The 27,593-nt window shown below is 39.9% G+C and overlaps 1 protein-coding gene across 3 annotated transcripts in view; it reads left to right on the top strand.

Moving 5' to 3' along the window:
• The first annotated feature begins 2,713 nt into the window (after positions 1 to 2,713).
• zbtb40.L (zinc finger and BTB domain containing 40 L homeolog) overlaps positions 2,714 to 27,593 on the top strand; it is a 28,154-nt gene continuing 3,274 nt past the window's right edge. The window contains exons 1-18 of one of the 3 annotated variants that reach the window (XM_018226055.2): positions 2,714 to 2,865; positions 4,801 to 5,846; positions 7,219 to 7,352; positions 8,856 to 9,051; positions 9,787 to 9,938; positions 11,571 to 11,763; positions 14,327 to 14,463; positions 14,559 to 14,757; positions 16,209 to 16,342; positions 17,675 to 17,843; positions 20,035 to 20,478; positions 21,949 to 22,155; positions 22,510 to 22,674; positions 23,339 to 23,553; positions 23,638 to 23,797; positions 24,639 to 24,725; positions 24,815 to 24,835; positions 26,055 to 26,281. In XM_018226055.2, the coding sequence (XP_018081544.1) occupies positions 4,859 to 5,846; positions 7,219 to 7,352; positions 8,856 to 9,051; positions 9,787 to 9,938; positions 11,571 to 11,763; positions 14,327 to 14,463; positions 14,559 to 14,757; positions 16,209 to 16,342; positions 17,675 to 17,843; positions 20,035 to 20,478; positions 21,949 to 22,155; positions 22,510 to 22,674; positions 23,339 to 23,553; positions 23,638 to 23,797; positions 24,639 to 24,725; positions 24,815 to 24,835; positions 26,055 to 26,281 (3,828 nt within the window). In that variant the 5' untranslated portion in view covers positions 2,714 to 2,865; positions 4,801 to 4,858. Of the gene's footprint in view, positions 2,866 to 3,302; positions 3,665 to 4,800; positions 5,847 to 7,218; positions 7,353 to 8,855; positions 9,052 to 9,786; positions 9,939 to 11,570; positions 11,764 to 14,326; positions 14,464 to 14,558; positions 14,758 to 16,208; positions 16,343 to 17,674; positions 17,844 to 20,034; positions 20,479 to 21,948; positions 22,156 to 22,509; positions 22,675 to 23,338; positions 23,554 to 23,637; positions 23,798 to 24,638; positions 24,726 to 24,814; positions 24,836 to 26,054; positions 26,282 to 27,593 lie in introns of those variants that run through there. The other 2 variants (XM_018226056.2, XM_018226057.2) reach the window with 2 other exon arrangements.

The raw sequence follows: 27,593 nt of genomic DNA, 5'->3' as shown, positions 1-27,593 counted from the left end.
ATTTATAGGCTTGGATTAGTGGCGCTTTGGAAGATCAAGCCAAAAATTGCCCATGAGCTTCAAAAATGGAACCATCTATGCATTCCACTATGGGACCAAGATTAATATTTGACTCATGCATTGCAACTATGGTCAGTTTGAATCATAGCACATTTTCTGATGATTTGATACATCAGATGCACTTTTGGCATATGCAACTTTCGTTTGTGGCTGAAGTTATGTTGGAATTATGGGGGAGAAACACAGTGACCAACTTTGTGCACACTCGCCATGTTTTTTCCCCATAATGCAGCATTTTCCCCTAGATTTCCAGCTTTGCGGCAATCACAAGGGGCAGTTGAACCCTTGTGTCTCTTAACATTGGTGGTAATGGCATCTGCCTGCCATTGTACACATAGCAGATTGCATCCCAAAAACTGCTTGAGTCTGTTTCATTGAAATCTACCCTTTGTGCACAGTGACAGAAAATACCATCAGGATTGGGTCACACGACATAGATCTCGGCCTGCGGAAAAACGCAGGCCAAGAATCTGCTGCCCGGTTGCTTCTCTTCTGCTGCGCTGCCTGCACCAGGAATCATTACAGAAAAAGCAGCGGATTTCGGCATCGAAACATGAAATTTTTCAACTCGCCACACCTACTGCGCAGCAGAAGAGTTGCAGTGGAGCAGCAGGTTCTCCGCCTGCTGAGAATCTGTGTCATGTGGCTAGGGTTGCCACCTGGCTGGTATTTGATGATGATGCTTGATCCTAATGTTATTAATAGAGAAAAAAGATAATAATAAATATATAGGAAGGACTGAATTTTTTTCCAGAAAAGCTGGCAACCCTACATGTGACCCTAGCCCTACTGTCACGTTTTAGACCCAGGTGCCATTGGGTGTTGTCAGTGTTTTCTTAGCTGCCAGAGAACATCCTTGCCCTCACTAAATATTGCTAGCTGATAATGAATGTATTGATAAATCAGCCATATACTGTAGATATAATATAGGCTGTGGTCCTGCACAGGGTGAGAAAGATATAGGGCCCCAAACATCCTAATTTTCCATTATAAATGCTGCATGCCAGTGTATCTGACAGATTGCTGGCAGGACACCAAATGGGCTGTTTTTTTCCTAGAAATGTTCCAGTTTTCATTCATAAATTTGTAAAAATCTACAAATTACCACCTTGCTTTTTTTTCAATCTTGATAACGTTAGAAACTGAGCATGGTTTATTTATATTATCAACAAGGCCCTCTCCACTTATACATAGATATTCAGCCTTGTGTCCAAATTCAAATGTTCAGATAATTATAGGGATCAAATAATGAATACAAATGAAAAAATACATTTCAAAAACATATATTGACACAGGCGAGTTTGCGGGAAAAAATATACCGTTTAGAACAGGGGAGTCCAACCTGCGGCCCGAGGGCCACATGCAGCCCAGGATGGATATGAATGCAGCCCAGCTTGAAGGAGAGAGAAAAGGAAGAGAAGGGAAAAAAAAGAAAGAAATTAAGAAATAAATGTATGGAAATACAGAGAAAACGAGAGTGAAATAACACTTTGTGCTCTCTTAGTCCAGACACATTAACCACCTCAGTCTGTCGTGTTGTTAGGAACAGGCTTACTATGCCAGGTTGTAACAATGTGGAGTAGGGAGGATGGGGGACTCTGTCCATTGCCCATTTAGTAATAATAATATAATAATGTCTGTTTAATATCCAGGTGTCCCATAGTCCAATGTATAGCTCCATCTGGTTATCCAACTGGTATTGTAGTTGTTTCTGTGTGTTTTCTTTAATTTTACAAATCAAAAGTGTTTTTCATGTGTGGAAGCCCCTGGTTTAGAAGCTTTATTACATTTCATTGCCGCATGGATTGCTGGGGTATTTTACCATATAAAATAATTATCCAATACACTGGAATCCTCTAGTGCAGAGTTGGCATGATGGCAGTTTTCCAGCCAAAGTGGCCTACTAATTTAAAGGAACAGAATATACTGGCACACTAAGCTTTTGCAGCAGATGAACCCTTGCTTTAATTTTACAAGACCACAATAAGACTACAATACCCAGCATGCAATGGGACTTACTTGTGTAGAAGTCGGGAGTTAGCAGATTTTGGGCTCTGTACCCCAGTCTACCATCCAACTCTCACATTTTGTTGTGACTTTCCTCAATTTCAGACAATTCTGGGGGAAAAATCTGCTGGCCACCAAAACGACTAGAGATTGAGCTGTTTTATTAATATTTATTGAAATTGTATATGTATTAGGCCACATGGGGTCCCTATACCTCCTGGGCCCCCCTCTGTAGTTACTCCCTGGTGATGGCGAATCTGCTCCCATTTTACCTCATGTAAAAATTTGCAAAACAGTGAAAATTTGAAAAAAAAGACGTATTTTCACATATATTAATATATTTTTTTAGACTTCTTTTCACTGCACATATTGTGCTATTTTGGGGCTACTTTTGAAGTGCCTCTTGGCTAGTTTTGGGCTGGTTTTGTAGCTGACTTTGGTTGGTTTGGAAATTTACACCGGGCAACCCTGCACTAGTAGTGGGCAAATTGTACTGACACAGAAGTACCTGCTTGGCAACAACACTGCTGTATCGTACTTCCAGCTCTAAACAGCCGACTTGAGGACAGGCCCCCTTCTAGAGTCATTGCACGCTAGACACGCCCCTACGTGACATCACTATCTCCCGTCCCCAGCTTGATCACGTGGTTGTGTTATTACAACTTCCTGAGGGCTGCTCTGTGAAGCTGCTGCGGCCCAGGCAAAAGCGGAAGCAGGGAATGTGAATGTAGAGCTGTGGTGGCACAGGGATCTAATGCCAGAAGGTTGCTGCACTACACAAGGAAGGGTTTGCACGAGGTGAGGGGAGCAGGGGACCTGTACTCTGAATGTGGGGCACTGCTATTCCTCATAGTGGGACAAACACTGCTTAGTAGATAAGTATCAGCTGGAAACGCATGTTGTTCAGTGTGATTTGCTTAGGGCTGATGTGGGTGGATGTGGAGAGTACAACATGATTAGTACAACATGATTAGTACAACATGATTAGTACAACATGATTAGTACAGGGCTGCTGCTAGTGGGTAGGGTTAGCTGATGTAGGGTTATCTCATACCTGACAACTCCACTTTAGCCTGTCCTCTATATATATATATATATATATAAATACAGTGAAGTATTCTGCACAGAGGGCTGCAGTTAACACTCCAGTGTGAGGACAGATCAATGTGCAGCAATGCTAGTTGGACCCCAAATCTCTTTAGTAGTATGTAAGAGAACAAATAGACATACTCTGCAGACTGCACAGCTCATTCAACTGGGAGCCACTACCAGAATTAACAAAGCACTGCCCAACGGGGAACACCTTCATTCTTGATGCTACACGTTGGATTGACAGTCGTTCTTTCCCTTTCCTAAAATGTCCTGCTGTGACAAGCTATGGGCAGTTTTTAACAGGCATACAAGCTAGATAACGCCCATGTGTGACATCACAACCCCCGCCCACATTTGATCACATGGCTGTGACATCAGGACTTCCTCACAGCCACTCTGTGGTGCTGCTGCGGCCCATCTAGAGAAGGAACAGGAGATCTGAATGTAGAATTGTTGTGGTGCAGGTTTTAAATGCCAGAAAGAATCTGGAAGTGTTTGCAAAGAGGTGAGGGCTGCTGTCAGTAAGGGAGGTGTGAGTTGCACTGTGACCAAGAGGGGATCTAGACTTTGCTCTTGGGGGAAAGCTGCTCTTACACAGCCTGGGTGCCTGGGATAAAACCTTCTCCTTATGGTGTCAGATGTTGCTGAATGTTAAACCGAGCACTGAAAAGCGGCTGTGTGATATATACAGGGCTTCTGTGAAGTGTAGTGTGATCTTTGTCGTCTGCTGTGGAAGTACTGGTGGGAGTGTGATGTAATATGTACTGCTGGTGATGTTCAGTGTGATATGTGCAGATCTGCTGGGGGAGTGTGGTGTAATATGTACTGCTGGTGATGTTCAATGTGATATGTGCTGCAGATCTGCTGGGGGAGTGTGGTGTAATATGTACTGCTGATGATGTTCAGTGTGATATGTGCAGATCTGCTGGGGGAGTGTGGTGTAATATGTACTGCTGGTGATGTTCAGTGTGATATGTGCTGCAGATCTGCTGGGGGATTGTGGTGTAATATGTACTGCTGGTGATGTTCAATGTGATATGTGCTGCAGATCTGCTGGGGGAGTGTGGTGTAATATGTACTGCTGGTGATGTTCAGTGTGATGTGCTGCAGATCTGCTAGGGGAGTGTGGTGTAATATGTACTGCTGGTGATGTTCGGTGTGATATGTGCTGCAGATCTGCTGGGGGAGTGTGATGTAATATGTACTGCTGGCGTTGTTAAGTGTGATATGTGCCGGTCTGCCGGGGGAGCCCATAGTCTTGTGCAGTGCTGCTCGGAATGCATAATGTGATGTGCAGTGCTGCTCCTGGAGCACAGTGTGGCATGTAATGCTCCTGGGGGGAGGGGGTGACATGTTCAGAGTTGCTAGGGGTACACAGTGGCATGTACAGGGCTGCTGGCAAAGTAAAGTGCGATTTGTGCAGAGATGCTGGGGAAGTGATATTTACAGGGTTGTTGGAGAAGCACCTAGTGACATGCTTAAAAAGTGCTGCTAAGAGCATGCAGGGATGTTGAAGAAGCCCAAAGACTGGCCTCAAGAGAGGGAAAGAAAGAATTATGGGTTTTTTTTTTCTAAATACACTACTTTCATTTGCACAAGTTAATAACAGCATATTAAATATTTCATTCTGTCTTATTACAGGTATTCCCTAAAGAGAGAATAACATACCGTCAGATTACTTTTCATTGCTATTTATGAAATGGAGCTTCCAAACTACAGCAGACAGCTACTGCTGCAACTACACACGTTGTGTAAAGAGCAGAAGTTCTGCGACTGTACAATTTTTATTGGTACTTTTCATTTTCGAGCCCAGAAGCTTGTGCTTGCTGCTGCCAGTTTACTGTTTAAATCATTGCTGGAAAGTACTGACACTATATCCATAGATGCTTCAGTCGTTACTCCAGATGAATTTTCCTTACTGTTGGAAATGATGTACTCGGGGAAGCTGCCTCCTGGAAAACACAATTTGACAAAAATCATTTCGGTTGCAGATAGTCTGCAAATGTTCGATGTGGCCGTGAGCTGTAAAAACCTCATGACCGAGCTTATGAGTCAGTTACAAGAGAGTTCAGTCCAGTCAATAACTGTAAATAAAACTGAAATTTTCTCTAAACAGAACACCTTGAATTTAAAAAATGATATTACTAGTGAACCTACGCCTGCCGAGCAAAAAGTTTCTCCAGTTTCAACAGCAGCTCCCTATGTTGCTCCTGCTGAAAAACCAAACGTGGACAAAAGTCCAGACATCCCTGAAGTTACTAGGCTGCTAGAGACTGAAGCTGAGTTGCACACAGCCAACAATTTATTTGATGAAACATCTACTGAGACGGCACCTTCTTTGGTAAATAATGAAACAAATATCTCCTCACAGATCTCTGAGAGTTTGTCTGTAACTCCCGAAACTGAGACTGTTCCAGAAAAATTAGTCGAAGTGTCCGATCCAGATGCAGATGACAATATAACAAGCCTTCTGGAAACTGAAATTGTGTCGTGTGTTTCCGAAGTGCAAAATAATAGTCATGAGGTTGTTGAGGAAGAAAGTAAAGAAAAGGTTACAGAGTCTGACTTAATATCAAAGGATTCTTGCATCACGGAAATGTTATGCTTCCCTATCCAAACTGATAAACCAGTTCAAATAGAGGAGGAAGCTGAACCTGCTATGAAGAAAAGAAGATTGAATGAACCAGGTAGACACCATTTGCTCTGTTTTTTTTTTTAGTTTTATGGATTGTGACTCGATAAATTCATAACGCCTCATAAAAGTGGTGCCCTATATAGGGAATGATGTAACCAGGGCCGACATCAGAAATCACAGGGCCCCATACGTCAAAATTTCCCTGTGCTGTGCCCACCCCACCGCAAGCCCCACCCACAGGTCTGCACCCCACAGTAAAAAAAAAAAAACATTGCTGGCTAGGGTCCCCCACATGTAAAAAAAAAACCTAATAACTAATATTGGTGGCCAGGCCCCCAGAAGTTTAAAAACAGCATGTTAATTTTAGGGGGCCTGCCATGTTGCACTTACTTGATTAGCAGAGCCCACCTGCTGTCAGTGAGTTGCCAACTTTGGAAGGGAGGGAGCACAGTCCTGGTAAAGCAGCATGGTGATTGGATGAGCTGGAGGGGGACCTCAGATATCCAATCCCTAAGCAGCTCAACCAGGACTTAAACTCTGTGACCAATAAGGGAAGGAAATGGACTGAAGATCACGCCACCTGAGCTCCAGCCCTCCCTTCCGAAGTCGGCAGCTCTCTGAAAGCAAGGGGGCTAATCAAGTAAGTGCAGTACGGCCGGGCCCCCTTTACCCTCCAGGCCCGGTACAACACTCCCCCCTGATGGCGGCCCTTGATGTAACCCCCTGTTGTAACTGAGGGGTTTCATGGCCATATAAAGGCTGAAAGCCAAGTGCTTTTATACAGATCAGGTATCTGATGTGACTTCTAATTAGGGATGCACTGAATGCAGGATTTGGTTTGGGATTCGGGCAGTATTCTGCCTTTTTAAGCAGGAATCTGATTCGGGCAAATCCTTCTGCCAGGCCAAAACAAATCCGAATACTAATTTGTAATATGTAAATTAGGGATGGGGATGGAAATTGACCCAAATTTGTCACAAAACAAGGAAGAAAAAAGTGTTTTCCCCTTCCCACCCCTAATTTGCATATTCGAATTAGGTTCAGTATTCGGCCGAATCTTTCACAAGGGATTTGGGGGTTTGGCCGAATCCAAAATAGTGGATTTGTTGCATCCCTACTTCTAACATCTTCATATTTTACAATAGGAGGCATATCATTACATCGGTAAGCACCAATTATAATGGAAGATTTCAGTACTGCGCTGGTCAGAAACCCATGCAGGTGTAGCCCTTCACTGTAGACACACCTAAATGGTACAGAAGTTTTAATGTTTAGATTTAGTTTCTTATTTCAGCAAGATGAAGCTTATTGCATTTTCATTTTGACAATAGATCCCCTTTAAGTAAGCTGTCCTTGAGTTATTCTTTAGAACATAATGGGCAAATACGTATATGTATTGACAATCTGCTCTTCTACAAATACAGAAACAGATGCAAGTTCTGGTGAGTTGGATTTTCTAATACGTTATGAAAGCATCTTCAGTGAAGCCCTTTCAGACCCTCAGAGTGTAATAGAAAATCTGCAGAGGTGTCGGCAAATTAAAGAAGCTGAAAAGCAGGTCAGTGTTTTATTTTATTTCTTTTAACCAGCAGGATCCAAACAGTACCCAAAGGAATGCATGAGAATACTAAAGGCAGATACAGTTGCATGTCCAATATCATATTCATTCAGCATTGTCATGCACTCCCCTGTTTGGAGTTTCCATATGGGAGGCTCCGGTCAGTTAACTCCTGCTACCCTGTTCGGTGGAACGAACATAAATCTTTCACACAGGAGTGCAGTTACAAACATCCATGTGTAAAAGCCTTAAAGGATATATTTGCGTTAGGCCATAGTTCCCACATTATAGTTTGATCACTTATCCAGATATCAAGCTTTTCAGATAATACATACCATGCCTGTACTATAATCATAGCTTTCTGAGTAATACACAATGTTCGGTACCGTTGTTGAACCCACCATACCAATTCTTTCCATGCTCATTAATGCAGTTATTTTCTCTCTACCATCTACTTTGTTGTCCTAACCTATAACATAAGCTCTTCTATTTATGTCTCCTGGCTATCAATTTCCCTTCTCTTCGGGTAGATTGGCAGGGTGATTGGACCCTTGTGGTTGTGGCACATGCAGTGTTTTGATGTAATATTTGCATCATGCATCTCCTCATTATTAAAACCATCTCTACACTAAACTTAATTTATCGTAAGCTTTTGGGATACAGTTGTGAAAAAATTGTCACATGCTATACATATGAGGGCTTTTTAGCTCATAATTGTACACATTTAAATGTGATGAAGGTAATTATGCTGAAGAATCCTTTTTTTTTTAAACTTGTGCATGTCGCCAGTGCCAAAAACAGGTTGCCAGGACTCAAGGTAGCCCTGAAATGAATACCCCTGAATTAATGCCTGCCCTGAAGAGATGCCTTGAGGTGTCCCTTTGTGTGCTGCTCCTAGACACACAACTTCCTTCCACCTAGCTCGGAGTTAACCAGTGAAATACCATTCGTGCTGGAGTTAAGCCATATTAAATGTGTGTGTGCATGCCATAAGGCAGGGATCCCCAACCTTTTTCACCCGTGAGCCACATTTAAATGTAAGAAGGGTTGAGGAGCAACATAAGCATGAAAATAGTTCCTGAGGATGCCAACGAAGGGCTGTGATTGGCTATTTGGTAGTCCCTATGTGAACTGGCAACCTACAGAAAGCTCTATTTGGCAATACAACTGGTTTTTATGCAAAAAATATGTGCCTCCAAGCCAGGAATTCAAAATTAAGCACCTACTTTGAAGCCACTGGGAGCAATATCCAAGGGGTTGGGGAGCAACATGTTGCTCACGAGCTACTGGTTGGGGATTACTGCCATAAGGTATATAATGACTTGTTTAGAAGTTATTCCTTTTGTAGAAAATGCAGAAAAATATTCTTCTGAAGTGGCAGCAATTTTTAATCTGCAGTCACGTGATTAGCCCTCACCCATGTGCACTTTCTTTTGTTTTCTTTTAAATGACTTCTAATGCTCAAAGTTTTTCCCCACATTCTTAATCCCTCTTGTGCTGTAGGCAGTGATGGAGTGTTGCCAAGCAGAAGAGGGTAGTTCCACTTTTGCAAAACTTCTAGAAAAAGTTAAACATGGACAAAGCATTGTTGTTGACACGGTCCTGGCTTTGCTGAAATTGTGCAGGCATACAAATCCAAGTGTTAATAAAGCACTCCTAGAGAAAGAACCAGTGGAAAAAGAAACCTCTCTAAAAGAAGGTAAATATAGAAAAGAAAAAGCCTTCCATTGAACTGAAATTGTCATCATTAAAACATTGTTTACTTTTGCCTCAAAAGAATGTATACTATTTTGTTAAGTATTGTATTTTACAGATGTAAAGGTTATGGACATACAGAGGAATGCAATTCTTTGAATTCATGCACCCGTTTATAATGTTTTCTGAATAAAATAGAAGAATACACTTGCTATATGACAGAGATTCTAGATTTGCTTTCAGGTTCCAGTTTGGTTCTCCTTTAATATGTACTACATTGCATTAATATGAAAGTGAAAAAGGTAAGGAGGCTTAGCTGATACAGAATAAATGGATTCTATCAGATACATAGCTCTGTGAAAGCTTTAGGGATGCACCAAATCCAGGATTCGGTTCGCGATTCGGCCTTTTTAAGACAATCCGAATCCTAATTTGCATATGCAAATTAGGGACGGGGAGGGAAATCGCGTGACTTTTGTCACAAAAGAAGAAATTAAAAAATGTTTTCCCCTTCCCACCCCTAATTTGCATATGCAAATTAGGGTTCGGTTCGGTATTCGGCCGAATCTTTCAAGAAGGAATTGGATCCGAATCCAAAATAGTGGAATTGGTGCATCCCTAGAAGGCTTGTGTACAAATCATGTGATATAATGTTACAAGGCAATAATAATGTGATAACGATATTCATTCCTTCAGGGGATTAAAGTGTTTTTGCACTCTGACTTTTTTTTATTAACAGAACCTGTGTTAACTGAAGAAAAGGGCAAATCTTTATTTGAACTATTGTTGGAGCACAAAGAGGACCTTATACAGTGCATCACAGAGCTCAGTCCTATTATTGAGTGTTTGGACACAGCAGAAGAAGGATTTCTCAGCACCCTTGAGAAACAGGTATATGTTTGTTGAGACTTCTATGTATCCTATTGTTGAATGAGATTAAGTGCCTGTCCAAATGTCCAAGGCAGAAACTCTCCTGAAACCAAGAGGAAGTAGTGACCAGAACCAGGTGCGATCCTGGCCCCTCTGCCGCCTCCCCTCCGGAAATTCGCTCTTAAATTTCCAGGAGCAGCGTTTTCGCTGCCCCTGATACCTAGTAGGGCGCTGACGCCTGAGGCGACAGCCTCAACTCGCCTCATTGGCAAAGCACCCCTGGACCAGAATTGTGAACAAAGATGCAGCAAATAAACATACAAAGACACACACCTATTCAAAACAAATTGTTGACTAGTTGCTCTTGGTAACTGCAGTGGTGCCGTTTAGCAGCTATTTTAGTAAATTAACACACTGTATACTCTAGTATGGGATGAAAAGGGACATGGAAGAAGGTGCATGTGTTTTTAAAGGACCCTGTTTCATTTAATTGAGCTGCAAAGCCCTCTCCTCCCCCTGCAACCTAGTACAAGCCGCTTCTTGTGACTGCAGGTGCCGGACTAACCCCAGCTGAGCCAGCTTTTTCTACAACAGTATAACATGAAATATGGACTGAGTAGATTAAATCATTAATAGAATTAATATTGTCTGGGGTGTGTTGCCATGGAAACGGAGTAAAAAGTTCTATTTTACTTTTAAACTCACATGGAGCTGTATGTTTACTGTTCAGTGCTACAAATTTTTTGTTTGTTATGAGTTTGTTATGAGCCTACTAGCCTGCATGTTTTTATGTGTACTATTATGTCAGAAAGCTTCTGATTCTAGAGGCATCCTGTAGCAAAATAACCTCTGTGCGCTTTAATAACTGCTTAAGCTGTCAATTAAAGAGATGAATTGCAATGATGCTTAGTTGTAGTGCTCCATAGACAGGTATAGGCAGGTTTTGCCCAGAAAATGCATAAAAGTGTAGCTGCACACAGGCTACCACCATGCCTGTCAGTTGAGCTCCATGTGGGAGCAGATCCTCTATAACACAGGCTGAGAAAATCAAATCAGTCGCCCCATGTGCCCCTGTCCTTAAATGAACAGTAATGGCTAAACATTAAAGTGTCAAAAAAGAATGGCAATATAATCTATTGTTGCCCTGCACTGGTAAGACTGGAGTTTTTGGTTCAGAAACACAACAATAGTTTATATAAATAAGCTGCTGTGTAGCCATGGGGGCAGCCATTCAGCACAGGATTAACAGTAGATAACATATAAATTCTGAAGAATCCCATTGTATACCAAGGAGCTTATCTGTTATCTGCTGTGTATCCTGTACCTTTTCTCCTTTTACAGCTCTGAATGGCTGCTTGTTTATATAAACTATAGTAAAGACACCAGTTTTACCAGTGCAAGGTAACTTTTACATTATATTGGCATTCCTTTATAACACTTTATAACAATTTTTTTTGCTGTTACTGTTCCTTTAATTATAATGGCTGTAGTGTCCTGTTACTTTATTGTTCTAAATATTAACAGTGCTGAATTACTCCATTTTCTAACAAAGAGTTTAAACCATTTAGGGTTGAAAAGTATTTTTTTTGCACAATGTGAGAATGAGGTTTGCAGCTGATTTTGTTTTTTGTTTGTTTTGCTTTATTTAATAAGGTGATTATTGATTGCTGTGAAGGTGGATCACATAGAGACGCCATGGAGAGACTAGTGAGGAAAGCATCAGAAACAAAGACATTGAGTCCCAATAGCCTGGTAAAACTTCTACAAGCTGTGAGGGAAGCATTTCCTGATCTGCATGTTTTGCTGGAGATGCTGGAGCCACAAAGCAGAAATCCCTGTTTAAAAGGTACAAATGTTTCTCTCAATATTTTAACCCTTTTTGTGCCACCAAACAGAATTTTGGCCTCTAATATAAAGAGAACATTATCGACAACACTGTACATTCATAGCTAGCTTTTTGATCTCTACTCTGCATTTGTTTATATGGCTATGTGGGCAATAACGAGAGAAGGGACAACTGTAGCTCTTGAAGGTTTAAACCCCTAAGTTTAAACATGATTAGTTACTACATATTTTTCAGATTTTATTGGACATCTTTTTTTGCAATTTGTGTTTCAGTGACTTAACATATTGGATCCCCAATTTTTATAATCTTACATTTATAGGGCCACTATACGTAATGTGATATTTTCTTTAACTTTAAATGATCACATTCTAACATTTTTATCAGATAAGTGCGTATTTAAAGGAACAGTAACACCACAAACTGAAAGTGTATCAAAGTAATTAAAATATAATGTACTGTTGCTCTGCACTGTTAAAAGCGGTGTGTTTGCTTTAGAAAGGCTACTATAGTTTATATAAACAAGCTGCTGTGTAGCGATGGGGCAGCCATTCCAGCTGTAAAAAAAAAAAAAATAGACAATGTACAGGTTACATATCACCTAACAGATAAAACACCATTGTTAATGGACAAGGCTTATCTGCTAGGTAACCTGTGCCTTTTCTCCATTTTTACAGCTTAAGTGGCTGCTTCTATGGTTACACAGCAGCTTGTTTATATAAACTATAGTAGTCTTTCTGACGCAAACACACCAGTTTGACCAGTGCATGTTAACAGGATATTATATGTTAATTACTTTAAAATGCTTTAATTTTTTTGGTGTTACTGTTCCTTTAAATTACTAGGACAATCTCCCTTGGTCATTTGTTTTTCTATATGCATCTGTAAATTACATCACTCACAGACAAGCATAACTTTTTCAAAACAAGGTTTCATGTGAAAAAAAATGACACTGCCATTGGCCTTAATGTGGAACCAGATGAAGTAATGTATCAAGTCCTCAAAGATGATCATCATTGGGTCTCTTAAAAGCAAATCTTCAGGAAAGTAGGGGAATCATGATTATTCTACAGTTGTGCACAGAACTACTTGCAGAGGTCTATTTGGACATGTTTAATTGGTCTCTGGCAAAAGCAATGGTTTAATACTGCTACAAAAAGTTCACAATAATTCCAGCATCCAAGAAAAACACAATCCCCACCTGAGTGACTTTAGGCCAGTCACACTCGTTGATCACAATGAAAAGCTTCAACCAATTAAATTCCCTTACTTTATGCATTTCCAATTCTCTATTCCTTTTTTGTTGTGTGACTGATCATACACATTTGGCTTTTATCACCAATCTCTCTAATGGTCCCACATGCTCAGAATTAGGGATGGGCGAATTTTTTCGCCTTGTTTCGGCGCAAAAATTACTCCTATAGACTTGTATGGTGTCGTGCGTCAAAAAAAAAAAAGACGCGTGTCAAGAAATTTCGCTGCGCGGCAATTTTTTGGACGCCCATAGACTTTAATGGGCTTCGGCATCATTTTGCCAAAACGGCTCAGAATAGTTTGTTTGCTCCCTTGTACCATCAGGAACACATTACTGAAAAGCCGAAACATAAGGTTAAGGCTTCCTGAATAAACAGATCAGATTTATTATGCTGCAAAAAGCCACAATCCGAAAAATCTGCCTGTAGAGGTCATGTATAAGTCAATGGGAGAGGCTCCTATCTCATTTTGAAGTTATCATGGTCTGCGCTGAGTTTAGCCCGAAAAATCCGATGCATTTGGGGACATAATTTCAGGCAAATACCTGAAAAAAATCGAGCAATTCAAGGGAAAAAAGTCTGGGTTTTCGCTCAATTTTATTGGGTTTTTTCCCAATCCGATTTATTTGAGTTATATTATTAATAAATAAGGCTAAATCGGCCATGGGTGTTTGATCAAGCTTTTTTTATTCTAATAGTGAGATAAATTCGAATTTAAGTAAATAACCCCCAAAGTCTTGGTAGCAGAAAATAGTGAATGCAACTGCAAAAAAATGTAAACGTTATCTGACCTGCTATGTAGAATCAAGCAGTGTACTCCTAAACACTCGTTCCTGACAATATGTCTAGCCCCTTGCCAGATTTCAAAATGAAATATAAAAAAATCAGTTTGCTCTTTTGAGAAACAGATTTCAGTGCAGAATTCTGCTGGAGCAGCACTATTAACTTATGCGTTTTGAAAAGAAAAAAAAAGGTTTTTCCCATGACAGTATCCCTTTAAACCTAAAAAAAAAATCTGTTTGCAGCTACAAGCACCACAAAAACCCTTGTTATAGCTTTTGTTGCCAAGGCACAAGCTTTTCCAGGCACAACTGTTTGACAACAAACAGATTATTTGAAAATGTTCTGCTAAGGTATTTACCCAGACCTCCCTTTTATGTCTCATAAAATCTTGCTTTAGCGTTACGTAGATGATTTGGGTTGTCCATCAAGTTCAGCCCTATAATGTATCCCCTAGCTTGACTGACCAGCAAAGTAAGCTGTCTCCTTATCAAGCAAATGTCTCCTGACATAAATGTCTTTTACCTTTGCAGATAAAATGACCACAACTGATTACGGAGCAGAGTTGTTAAGACAATATCAGGAAAATTTCTCTGAGGTGGTAACAGATTCTGAGTTGATGCTCAGTGCCATCGCAACAGCTGTTAATTTAACTACCCATGAAAAAGAGGTAAGGTAAATTGGTATATCCTTATACATGCAATGCATTAAAACTGATAAAGGACGAATGTGTAGGTATCATTTAACTATTGATTTAATGTTAAGGTAATGGAAAAGGTTGTGAAGAAAAATACCACCTCAAAGATTTTCAGCACGTTTACGTCCTTGGTTCTGGATGAACAAACGTTGGCTGTCATAGCTCTTTGGCAGCTGCTCCTAGCAATGCAAGAGTCGAATCCATCTCTGAAGTCACTGATTGAAGAGATTCGTAAAGAGCCTGGAGCAGATGTTTTCTTTCAGAGTGGTAAGTTTATGAGAGCAAAACTCAGCACAAGGCATTTGTTAAACCTGTTTTCATAAAAGCCTGAAAAAAGTGAGTTGCTCTTCTCAGCATGTGCATAATCCAGGAATTGTTGCATTCAGACAAGCTCAATAAACTTCTTTTTCCCCTAACATTCAGAACAGGGTAAGTCATACACTATGAGATTCGCTCATTTGGCATCTGCATGATTTTGCCACCAGTGCACTGGGACGTAACTGATACAATTTTTAGCCTGTCAACTGCCAGAACATACAGAATGATGCAAGCTTTTTTTATCCAATGGGATTTTCAAACCTGGCTGATGGATATCTGGTCAAATGGGCCAATAAGCTGCCAATTTAGTCTCAAGTGGCCAAGTCAGCAATTTACAACGGCCCATCTATGGCCAGCTTTAGTCAAACCTTGCCCATTGCTTTCTAGCAAAAACAAGCACTGCATGTTCTTAATGATATTAAGCTTTTAACATTAGATATTTGATTTGAGCTCTTCAGGGGCAGATAAAACAGAGACAAAAGTTGTGACCACTAGGGATGTGTGAACCTGCCCTCCCTCCACCCGCCTGCACCCGACTTCCGGGTTCCTTTTATAGACCCGCGCCTAACCACCCCCTCGATGATGTCACAAAAGGGGCAGGGCGAACAGGCGTGGCTATAAAAGTGGAAGTCAGAAGCCATCAGTGCCACCTACAAATAAAGGTGCACAGTCAGCCCGAACCCGCCAACCCGCGGGTAAACGTCCCGCAGGTATCGGCCCGGCCCACAAAATCACTAGTGACCACGATTTTTAAATGACTGCTGCATTTAACTGTGAGGGTAGAAAGACCCTACTGCACACAATAAATCCCATCTCAAAGTTTCTTTTTTGTATCTTCTAAAAGTGCAACATTCTTTCTTTGCTTTGCTAGTGGCACATGGGTGTCTGCTCAATTTAGTGCGCATTTACAAATGACTGATCAAAATGAACTTAGGAAGGAAGCATATAGTAGTGGGTCTGGTCAAGGAAGTTTAAAGGACCAATAACAAAATAAAATAAAAAAAATTTTTTTACACGTAAAATTTGTATATGAGGATTCGGCACTTACAAATAAACTATTGGTAACACTGATACCAGTGCAGCTTTAGCCTTATTGTCGTTGTGCTTATGTAACTCCAGTCACAAACAGTGGGCCTTTGATTAAAACTATAGTAGCGATCGTGGTTTAGAATTTGTGCTTCAGATACTCTGCAAGCAATTATTTCTTATAGAAGAATTAAATAGGTCACTTGTTTTGTGGAAATTGTTCCTGTGTCATCATCATCATTTATTTATATATCGCCGACAAGATACGCAGTGCTTTATATCAGCAGGTTTAGAATGTAATAAGGGGCCATGCATATTAGGACATCTAGTCAAAATGCTACATTATATGCATGTTCTATTCATTATGTTGGCAGTAATCAACAGAGGAAATGAAGCAGCAGAAGTACTAGTGCGCTACAGTAATTTAATCACGCAAGCTTTCGGACAATGTGATATTCTCAGCATTGTACCCCCAGAAGACACAGCGTTGACAGATTTGGTTAAGGAGGTAACCCTGTTTCACTTTTTCACTATGCTGCTATACAATGCACACTTTCCAACGCAGTTTATTGCTAATTTAGTCATACAAAAACATCCTTAAAGGGAAACTATTGAGAAAATTAAAATCTAATATATGCTTCATCATCCTGAAATAAGAAATTTTCTGAAAATAATATAATAATAATAATAAAGACCAGTTTCTGAAATAATCAAGTTACTCTTTGTTCTTTCACTCTCTGCATCTGTCTCTCTTCATTCTCTCCTCTTGCAGGAGTTGGGAGTCTGATTTAGATCCAGTATAGCTTTTAGGGCAGGTTATTTTGCCTAGAAGATTGTTTAGAGCTCACTCTTTTAAAATCACCAGAAATCCTGTCTCTCTACATGCAGGATTTGTTCCAAAATCAGTTATTTTGTTAGATTTTGTTTGTTCTTGAATCCGTTATTTGAGTGAGCGCTAATACATCTGATAGGAAAGAGATCCCCCTAAAAGATATATTGGATGTAATTATCGGTGAATATGTAGCACCCAAATCCTGCATGAAGAGAGGATAAAAACAAACAGATGCTGAGCAAGGGATAGTGAAGATAAACTTGATTATTTCAGAAACTGTACAGAATTTTTTATTGATTATACCTAGAGGATGAAGTTTATATTACATTTTCATTTTCGAGAAAGTTCCCCTTTAATAACGTTTGCACTAACTATGTATTTCTCTGTGCTTTGTTGTGATTATGCTGGAAGTCATCACGTCTAGCACATAGTGAGCTGTACATGTAAATATGTGCTGGTAATGCAGCCATCATTGGGACTGGGCATGTGCTGGGCTGATTTATTAATGAACTTCAACAGTATCAGTATTTGAATTGTTTCCCACTGCGTGTGATTTGTATCAGGATGTAGGGATTCCGAAAACAAGGATCCAAATTTCTGGATGAAATGAAAGGAGGGGGGAACTTTCACAGATAAAGACTGTGTAAAAAGTATGAAAGATTATATATTTTAACTTATAAACACCTCTGAATTATGACAGAATCTGTCTCGGTTTAGTGAGAATACAAATATATCCATACTCAAAGGCAGATTATTGCAGTGACTTTTGCTTGAATAAATAGCTGTCACAGCAGTTGCGTTTTATACTGCCATCCTATTTCCCAAAAGCTTACATATCCATGTAATAGGAACCCGAACAAGAATCTGATGCTTTTACAGTTCCCAAAATAATTCATAGCAACTGTAGTAATAAATCATAGCCAGATCTGTAATCGTGTGTGCCATGTCTGGTCAGTATAGTCTTTTTATGTCTTATATTTCATGAATACCGGTCTTTTATTTTTTCAGCTACTAACGGTGCCGCAGCAGAATGAAGACTCTGAGCTTCCTTCAAAGACTCTTTTGAGTTCAACACTGCAGCATGCTGTACCGGCCATGTCATTCTGCAATTTGCTTGTCAATGTTAAGAGTTCTTCTCCAATTCTTCAACCAGTGATGAAGGAATTAAAGCAGCTAGGTAAGACCTGAGTAATGGATGTAAGATGTAAAGTATATTCTCAGAATTATTATAAATACATGGTTTTTCCCACCCACAGTGCTGTCTATGCCCATGCATGTAAAGTCCCATAAGTCTTCTTAAAATAGTAACTGTCACAATTATGGCGCTTCCAGCTGCACGTGACTTTAGGTGTTTCTATCAGGGGGTCACTAACTCAGTCTCTCCCTTGCACACAGGTTAAACTAACACAAAACACCCCAAACACCAAGCAACACCCACAAAACTCAGGACTTGAGATACACCTTTGTTTGTTATACAACATACACACACGTGATTTCACAGCCGCTAAAGGGTTAAGTAGCATATGCACAATATAGCGGTTCCATTCAGCAGGCTAGGGCTCACAGTTACACACTTTTGGGCTAGGGTCGTTTAGAGCAAAGACAAACTTATTTCATCTTAAATGTAATATTATAAAATTATAACCATGCAAATTAACAAAAAGATGTTACAAAAAGATATACATTTGAAAATGCCTACCGTTTATAAAATAAAAGGGAAAAAACATGGAAAACGTATACTCTGTTTAAATAGAGTTTCCTGGTCGTGGAGGCAAGGGGAAACAAACGGGATAAACCCCCTAAGTAAATAACTAAATCCAATTTTTAGTCTAAAGATTTGACTATTTATTACAGTTTGCAGGAGCATCAGGTAACTGGACACTCCCCCGTTCCACTGGAATGCAAGGGAGTGTGGTCTAGCAGGACACAGATTGAGTTTTTATGACCTCCTGTGAGTAGCAACTGGACTGGGAATATAATAACCATATCTCTTCACAGGAACACGGTAGAGAAATTATATATGTTATGGTCATATTTCTTTTTACTAGGTCCATAGATACCAAATATCAATACTGTTTAACATGCCCTGAATCCATAACCAGTTTTTGATAGCGTTGAACAAGTATGGATTCTGGGATGATAAATGTATTTGAGTTACTTTATATTGTGACCTCTGCATCACCTATAAGGGGCCTTGATGTGAACTCCAAGTTCCTCCTCCATGGGATTCCTCTCCCCGCATGATATGGCTCTCATCAGTCAGTTATCAGCCATGGCTTAAGCTCCCCATAGACGCGACGATTCTTCTTGCCGAACGACAGATTTTAGGGAAGTCCGACCAATCCATCGAAATTATCGTGCGGTTAGTGGGATTCGAACGATCGTACATCTTACAATTTTTCGGCCGACATCTGTCAGGAAATTGATCGGCGAGGTCAAAAAATCTTTGTCGGCCCCAGTGCAATCTATCTATGTTTGCAGGGCCAAGCAGACAGCTCCCCTTTGTTTTCCTGCCAAATTGGTCTTTTAGTTGATGGACAATTCATACGATCTTTCCGAGAAAATCGTGGTCTCAGGATGAGGATCGAATCTTTTAAAAATCTCAACATCTATGGCCAGCTTTAGAGCAAGGCACCATAGGTTGTGATCCTTTTAAACATGGCTGATTCCAGACCTTACTGGGCAGAGCCCTGTTAAGCTGGCCATAGACGTGCAGGTTAGTACACTATATCAGACGAACGATCATCCATTCCAATCTTCCGACCTGCAACTAATTATTCAGATTAATATAAAGTAGTAAAGAGAACAAATCACACAATGCTCGGGCCATTAATTGACAGAGAGAAATTGTAGGAAAGTTATGTCCAACAAATAATGACAATCTCCCATTGATATAATCAGATAGGCAATACATGCAGAGATCTTATTAGCAGCCGATATAAATCTTTTAACCTATCTAATCAACTGAACAACTGATCACCATAGTATGAAAAATGTCTGGACACTCCATACAGGGTCCGAAAATCATACGAATCTCCGTTTTTTTTTTATGATACCATGGCCTAATTTATTATCTCTTACACGAATGTATCATGATGGTAACCCTTAACCTCCACTACAAGAAAGGAGGGGGAGAATCCCTTGCATGTAAATGTATGGAATTGATCACAGCAAAAATAAAACTTAACAAGGAAATAGAAGCTTTGCACCAGTGCAGTTACCCAGTACAACCAATCTGATCTTTTACTTTTATCTTCTAAGGTGTAGTAGCTATTGGCATTAGTATATGGAATTTTTTTATATTTCCTTTTACAGTTACATGTCTTTTATAAGACTGAATTAATTTTTAGGTCTGTTTTTCTCCTCAGGAATACTTATGGATGGAGAAGAGCACATTCAAGGTGTAAGCAGGTGGAATGTTAACAGTAAATGCCAGCTAGTCGTTGTCGATGATAGTGCTGAGGGAAACGATGAAGAAGAACAGACAAAAGATGATGAAAATGAAGAAAGGGATTCCAGTAAAGATTCGGTGCAGGAAAAGAGTTCCTCCAAAAAGAACTTTATCTGCAAGTCCTGTGACAAGATTTTCCTTTTCCGCTGCCGTCTGGAAGTGCACATGAAGCGTTGTCGAATGGCAAAGCGAAATCCTTTACAATGCAAAGATTGTAATGAGATTCAGTCTTCTAGAAAGGAACTAGACCAGCATCGAGAAGTCGTCCACGGCTGCTTGGCTTCTTCCCGTACAAATAAAGGGAGAAGGAGATTGCTTGTGACATGCGATATCTGTGGCAAAGAGTTTGCCCATCCTTCAGGTGATGTATAGTGACAGGAGACCGGATGCAGGATTGTGTTTCCACGAAGCACAAATCCAAAGGGCACTAAAATGCACTGTGCAAAAGTTGTGGAGATTCTGTAAAATTTGAGTTTTCTGTTAAATAAGGGCTGCAGAGATTTGCTTGATGAGGAAAGTGTTTATTTTCATTCTGCAGCACAGTTCAGTGTTTATAGTGTCTTATGAAATTCATAGCTGCCTCCGATCATGATGTCAGAGGCCTAACTGCCGAATCTATAACATTTGCATTTCCTTCTCTGATCTATATCATACGGTGTGTTTGCTGGCAGTGCATGGGTTAAAATGAACCTGGCTCCATTGGCTGGAACTCTGTATAGTGAGGGCAGGATCCTTGTGTAAAAAGTGGCTCTCGGTCAAGCAGGTGCTGTTTAAATAAAAGACAGGTGTAGGCCTAGCATATGCAGTAATCAATGTTCCTTACAGCTTTTCCTGATGGTCTCACCAAAAGCTAATCTTGCAGCAGTATAGCCTGTGCACACCAGGGGGCATGACAATCAGGACCTGCCTTACAAATTCAGTAACCTTGAATAACGGGCAGGCACCACTCCGGAACACCAAAAAATCAAATAATCAGAATCCAGGAGTCAATTTTTTTGGGTGAAATAGTACAAAAGTCTTTATTTACATCATGTATAAAAAATAAAAGCCTGACCCATTTCATGTCCCCAAAGAACTGATTAAGTGTCCTTTGGATTCTATTGATAAATAGTTTTTTTGGTGTTCTGGAGTGGTGCCTGCCTGTTATTCAAGGTTTCTGTGTGACGCTCCCCTTCGATGAGGGTTTGGGACATGAGCACCCGGACCCATTATGGAAAGCGGTAAACTTGTCCTTTTATTCAAAATATCCATGCTTCCTATGGTTTTCACTTCATAGTTTACAAATTCAGTAGTTTCACACTAGGCCAACAATGAAAGCATAGCTTTTTCAAAACAATATACTAGTACCACCTAGGGACAGAAGTTTAGTAAATATGCAAATCCTAGGTCATGTCTGAAAGTGGGGGGGGGGACAAATGAGCAGAAATGTCAACTTGCAGTGTCTACTCTCCAAAAAAATATTAATTATTTATTGTGTTTTCAGACTTGGCCCAGGATTTCTGTGAATGTTCAGAAGTATCTAGGGGAGTAATCATGTCATTTGTTCATTATCTTAACATTTTGTATTGATTTAAATGGTATTGTTTTCTATAAACATCAGTATCTGTAATGAAATAAGGATGTTGTATATAATATGGATTTGCTGTATATAAGCTCATGACTGCCAGGAAAAAGAATTTCTTATAAAGAAAACAAGTGGCTTACCTTTCATGGTGTACTAAAGGATTCATCTTGTGCAGTTCTGCTTTGCTGTACTCCTTGATGCAATGAGAGTTAGTCTAAGTCTGTTCTTAGTTACTTTGTCCTTAAGATAGTCTTGTGTGTCTTACAGGGCTTCAGTACCACAAAAGGACAGAGCATTTTGATGAGAAGCCTTTCACCTGTGATGAATGCGGTGCCAAGTTTGCTGCCAATTCCACACTTAAAAACCATCAACGTCTTCATACAGGGGAGCGACCGTTTGTCTGCAAGCATTGTGACATGACCTTTACCCAGGCAGCTGCACTTTCCTACCATACAAAGAAGAAACATTCGGAAGGTACCCAATAAAGTCGTTTTACACTGAAACATTGTAGAAAAATTGATTTTTTTTTTTTCTGTAACAAACTGGAATTGTTTTAATATAATGGGAGTGAATGACGGAAAATTTATGGATAACAATAGTGTAAAGTCCTTTATTATCTTAAATTCTGTTAAAAACTTTCTTTTGCTCCCACTAAAAATTCCATATGTAATAAGGTAACATCCTTTTGTGTACATGAGAAAATACAAATATAATTGACATCGGATATGGACATTAATTTTGCTAACAATAAGCCTATCATTGTACTTTTACAATTATTCAGCGTGGCCAGCTGATTTTGGTTTATGATCTTTGATTTTATTCTCACAGGAAAAATGTACGCGTGCCAGTATTGTGATGCTGTCTTTGCACAATCCATTGAACTCACCAGACACGTTAGGACACATACAGGAGACAAGCCATACGTCTGTCGCGAATGTGGGAAGGGTTTTAGCCAAGCCAATGGCCTTTCCATACACCTAAGAACATTCCATAGTAAGTAGCATTTACGGTTTTCTCAACTTGTCAGTCAACAGGCCTGGTTTAAAGGAACAGTTCATTGTAAAAATAAAAACTGGGTAAATAGATAGCCCATGCAAAATAAAAAATCTTTCTAATATAGTTAGTTAGCCAAAAATGTAATCTATAAAGGCTGTAGTGACTGGTTGTCTAACAGAACAGAACACAATCTGCTTTTCAGCTCTCTAATTATGAGTTAGTCAGTTATTTTAAGGAGGGCCACATGGTACATTTCTGTTCAGTGAGTTTGCAATTGATCCTCAGCATGCAGCTCAGATTCAAAAGCAAACAGTTATGGCCCACGTGGCCCCCCCTCAAGTCACTGATTGGTTACTGCCTGGTAACCAATCAGTGGAAACAATGCAGCATTTTAAATTGATTGTATTTAGAAAATTTCTTACTTCAGTATGAGGAAGCTTATATTAAATTTTCATTTTTGCAATAGTTCCCCTTTAATGTTTGCATGATTTTCTAGTAGATTTAAGGTATGGAGATCCAAATTACAGAAAGATCCGTTATCTGGAAAACCCCAGGTCCTGAGCATTCTGGATAACAGGTCCCATACTTATACAAATATGTAAACACTTGTTATATCACACTTTGTCTAGACAATTATCAAGCTGTTTGTTGATTTTCACAGATATTGAAGATCCTTATGACTGCCAGAAATGTAGAATGAGTTTTCCTACCTTGGAAGAGAATAGGCAACATATACAAGTTGTGCATTCCAAGGAATACCACCCATGCCCAACGTGTGATAAAATCTTTAGTGCTCCTTCCCTGCTCGAACGCCACATTGTCACCCATGTGGGAGGGAAACCCTACAATTGTGAAATCTGTGATAAAGCTTATCAGGTATATTTAGTCTTTGATTTGTCCTGCCAAGACGTGTATTTATGACATTAGTGTGCTAACCGGAGGCATGTTGACTTTCTATAGCAATTGTCTGGCTTGTGGTATCACAATCGCACCCATCACCCGGATTTGTTTGCTGCTCAGAATCATCGTTCCTCCAAGTTCTCAACACAGTGCAGTTCCTGCGACCAGACCTTTCCAAACACAGCACTACTACAAAAACATACAAAAGCGGAGCATCCCGGTGGGTATACAGGACCAGCTGATCCCTCAAATGAACACAAACTACTGAAATATAGCCAGTATACAAAATAGCTGTGGTTTGCAAAGCTTGTTATTTCTACTTTTTTTTGCAATTAGGATGTGGGCATGAAAGAGGGAAGCAGAAAATATTTTGACTAGTTTCATACTAAGCTAGATTCCACATTGTGTTGTCTTCCGAGCACTTCCTTCATAGGGAGTTTATTAAGTTGTGTTAAAGAGACAACAAGCATCTAAAGCATCCTGTGCATACAGGACATTCCTCTTTTGCACACTTTTCTTTATTCATACAATAGCAGTACCTGATGTTATTTTTTAGCAAAACTATGCAAAAGAATAATTGCATTTTGTGGGTCATGCAACCGCATAAAATAACTGATCCGCTATCCTGGACTGTAAAATCCATGCATCTTATTCTGATAGTCAGTGTATTTTAATGAGAAACAAAAGTATTTCGGACCATCCATTCAATGGTTTTTAGTCCAACCACAGCCATCCATCCACATCAAAAAAATCTCCTGTGCAGTTCTAGACTTAGGATCAAAAATACTGCACTGACTACTGATATGGGGCCCTAGGTGTATCCATTGCCTAAATACAGCTATGTCGGCATAGTTATTCCACCATTAAATCAGAAAGAATAAAATAGCCCTTTAAATTGTTGCTAATGCTTCAGCTGGAGCCACAAAATGCAGAGGAATTACAAAGTGACAACAATGAGTTTGATGATGGTTTATAGATAACTGTATTTATTTTCTTTTTATTGTCATATTTGCTATAACTCTGCTTTTTTGCTCTCTGCTTTTGTCTATCCTTGGTTGTAGATGGTAAAGTATATGAATGTGATCATTGCAAACAGACATACCCAACTTCTGCAGCACTGCAAGTGCACATCAAGTGCAAACACTCAGGTAAGTAGTGCAATTAATATCATTAGTACTATCCTTTATTCTTAGGGCACCATTACATACAGTAAAACCATTTTGACATGTCTTTGCAGGAACAACCGTGACAATGCAATGTAAGCATGATTATTAGAGCTTCCAACCTAAGGGATTTGTGGGAATTTATTCAAAAGGGACAGCCAATTAGCACTGAACTATGAGTGTCTTTGGTCATGTTGGATAGTGGGTTGACGCTACAACCTTTTAGCACTGCCCCCTTAGGAGTGCCTCAGATATCTGGATGAGGGGTTTTTGTTTGATATGAATGCTGATTTGCAGTCCTACTTAGCCCTAAAAACCAGCCTTCTGGTCAGTTAAGATGAGAATCGGGTTATCACTTATGTATATTTAGCAGTACAGTTGATAGAATAACTTAATGTTGATATGAGGTAAGGGGGGGACTGTACCAAATGTTAGACCAGAAAGGTGGTTTTTACCCAAAAAGTCACTGCTCTAGTGAATCTGTGAATGCCAAATAGTTTACTAAAAGGGTCATTATGGGGGCTTATTGGTTTCCTTAGACTTGTATATTCAATTTATGTGAAAAGGCTTAGAAACTAGGGGACATTTGAGTTGAATAAGGTAGTGAACCTTGGAAGTAATAAGAGGTAGCAATGCAGTTGAACATCAAGTGGAGGATATTCGCACATCAGAGCGGAAAGAGATACTTAAAGTCCAGAGGTGAGGGTAAAATGAGGGGGGAACTGTAAGAACAATCATGAAACGACATTGTTATCCAAATAATTCATATGCCCTGCTGCATTTAGGATTGACTAGATCTGTCATAGTTTGGAGGGTGTTATACTTGTCAATGCAAAAGATACTGTTTTTGAGGCCATGTCCATCCTATGCTCCAGGATTGTATCTTGTCCCTATAATCAAGGGCTAAAATGCAGGGATGATTTGGCATGCCCATGCTGTATGCAAAGCAACAAAACTATTGTAATGCCTGGGAAAAAAATAAAAATACTCTAACTCCTGATTTTCTTGTATATGTTTATACGTGATATACAATCGGGTTACATGGTTTGCTGACAGAAATTGCTAATGCTAAGGGGGTACTTAAGGATAGATAAAGCTCAACCAACAATGAGTTTCCTATTAATATACTTTATGCACATGGCTGTGTACTAGGGCAGCTGTCCTACAGGGAAAGTGGGTTATCAGTGATATTATCAATTATAAATGGATACAATTTCATGCAGAGGTCCCAGCTTTCCTCCACCACTAAACCTTCCCTTCTGGCCTCTCATTATCACCCTTTCACCTACTATGTCCTAATCTTTTCCCTTTCAGGGACACAGCCATTCCATTGTCTTTATTGTAATGATAGTTTTCAGTTCCCTGGAGCCTTACAGCACCACGTTGCCACCGAACATTTCCACGAGACCGAGAACACGTTTGGCTGTGAAATTTGCGGGGAGCTCTTTACCGTTCACTCTCAGCTAGAAAGACACTATGAAACAGATCACCCTGAAGTTGTGCTCACAGAAAATGAAACTGCAGATACACAAGTGGTACAGGTAATTTCATTTATTTTGTTCTAAGTACTGAAGTGCACAAACAGGCCTGCTGAACTACTGATATGAGCTATTACTATTAGGCATTCTGTGCTAGCTGCTGACAGCTCTCTCCTAATATTATAAAACAGGGTTAATATGTATTTCTGTCTCCTGGAAGATACATTGGTCAACTGATTTTGTATGTTCATGATAGCTCAGGTTCTGCCATAACTTTTTCTGGAGGAATATACGTTCTAAAAAAAAAAAAAAAAAAAAAAAAAACTTTTAGGGCTGCCACCCCCTGAACTCATAACCTACAGTCAATCCACAGTGCCTATGGAGAAGTGAAAATTGGGTTGATACCAAGAGCAGCATGCCAGTAGAGTTGGCTAGTATGTCTGGGCTGCTATACCTAAAAATATATATAGTGGTATATAAAAAACATCTCCAGTAGTCATGTGCTGGTTGACCCGAAGCCCACGGGACCTGTGGGTTCAAGTTGGCTTCTGCACAACGTCTTCTGCCAGACTTCTGCCTCTGCATGCCTTGATTTATATACTCACGCAGGGTGCGGGCATATAGAGGGGAACACGTTGGGTCTTGGAGGAGGAGTTAGCGGGTTAGTGTCGGGTGCGTGTCGAGTCTTTCTCGACCGGCACATCACTAATCTCCAGGATATAGTGTCCTGAGAAAAGCACTGCTCAGATATTGATATCAAGTCTGTATCCGTTTAAAATATGTCAGCATTCCATAGGCGCCAGTAGGGATCAGTTTCGGTATTATTCTTAAAGGGATTCTGTTATGATTTTTATTATGTAGTTTTTATTTCTAAATTACACTGCAAATAGTTCACTCTACAATACAAAAAGTAATTCCTGAACCAGCAAGTGTGTTTTTTTTTTTTTAGTTGTAATATGGTGTGTAGGCAGCCATCTCAGATCAAGGGCATGTGCTTTCAGACAGAGCGAGGACATTAGAATGGAACTGCTTTCTGGCAAGCTATTGTTTCTCCTACTCAATGTAACTGAATGTGTTGCAGTGGGACCTGGATTTTACTATTGAGTGTGGTTCTTAGATCTACCAGGCAGATGTATCTTGGGTTAGGGAGCTGCTATCTGGTTACCTTCCCATTGTTCTGCTGATGGGCTGCTGGGGGAGAAAGGGCGAGGGGTGATATCACTCCAGCTTGGAGTACAGCAGTAAAGAGTGACTGAAGTTTATCAGAGCACAAGTCACATGACTGGGGCAGCTGGGAAATTGACAATATGTCTAGCCCCATGTCAGATTTCAAAATTAAATATTAAAAAAATCTCTTTGCTCTTTTGAGAAACTG

This window comes from Xenopus laevis, chromosome 7L, assembly GCF_017654675.1.
Source record: "Xenopus laevis strain J_2021 chromosome 7L, Xenopus_laevis_v10.1, whole genome shotgun sequence".
Taxonomy (NCBI): Eukaryota; Metazoa; Chordata; class Amphibia; order Anura; family Pipidae; genus Xenopus; species Xenopus laevis.
The sequence above is the reverse complement of the archived record's forward strand: the minus strand, read 5'-3'. Positions and strand labels throughout refer to the sequence as shown.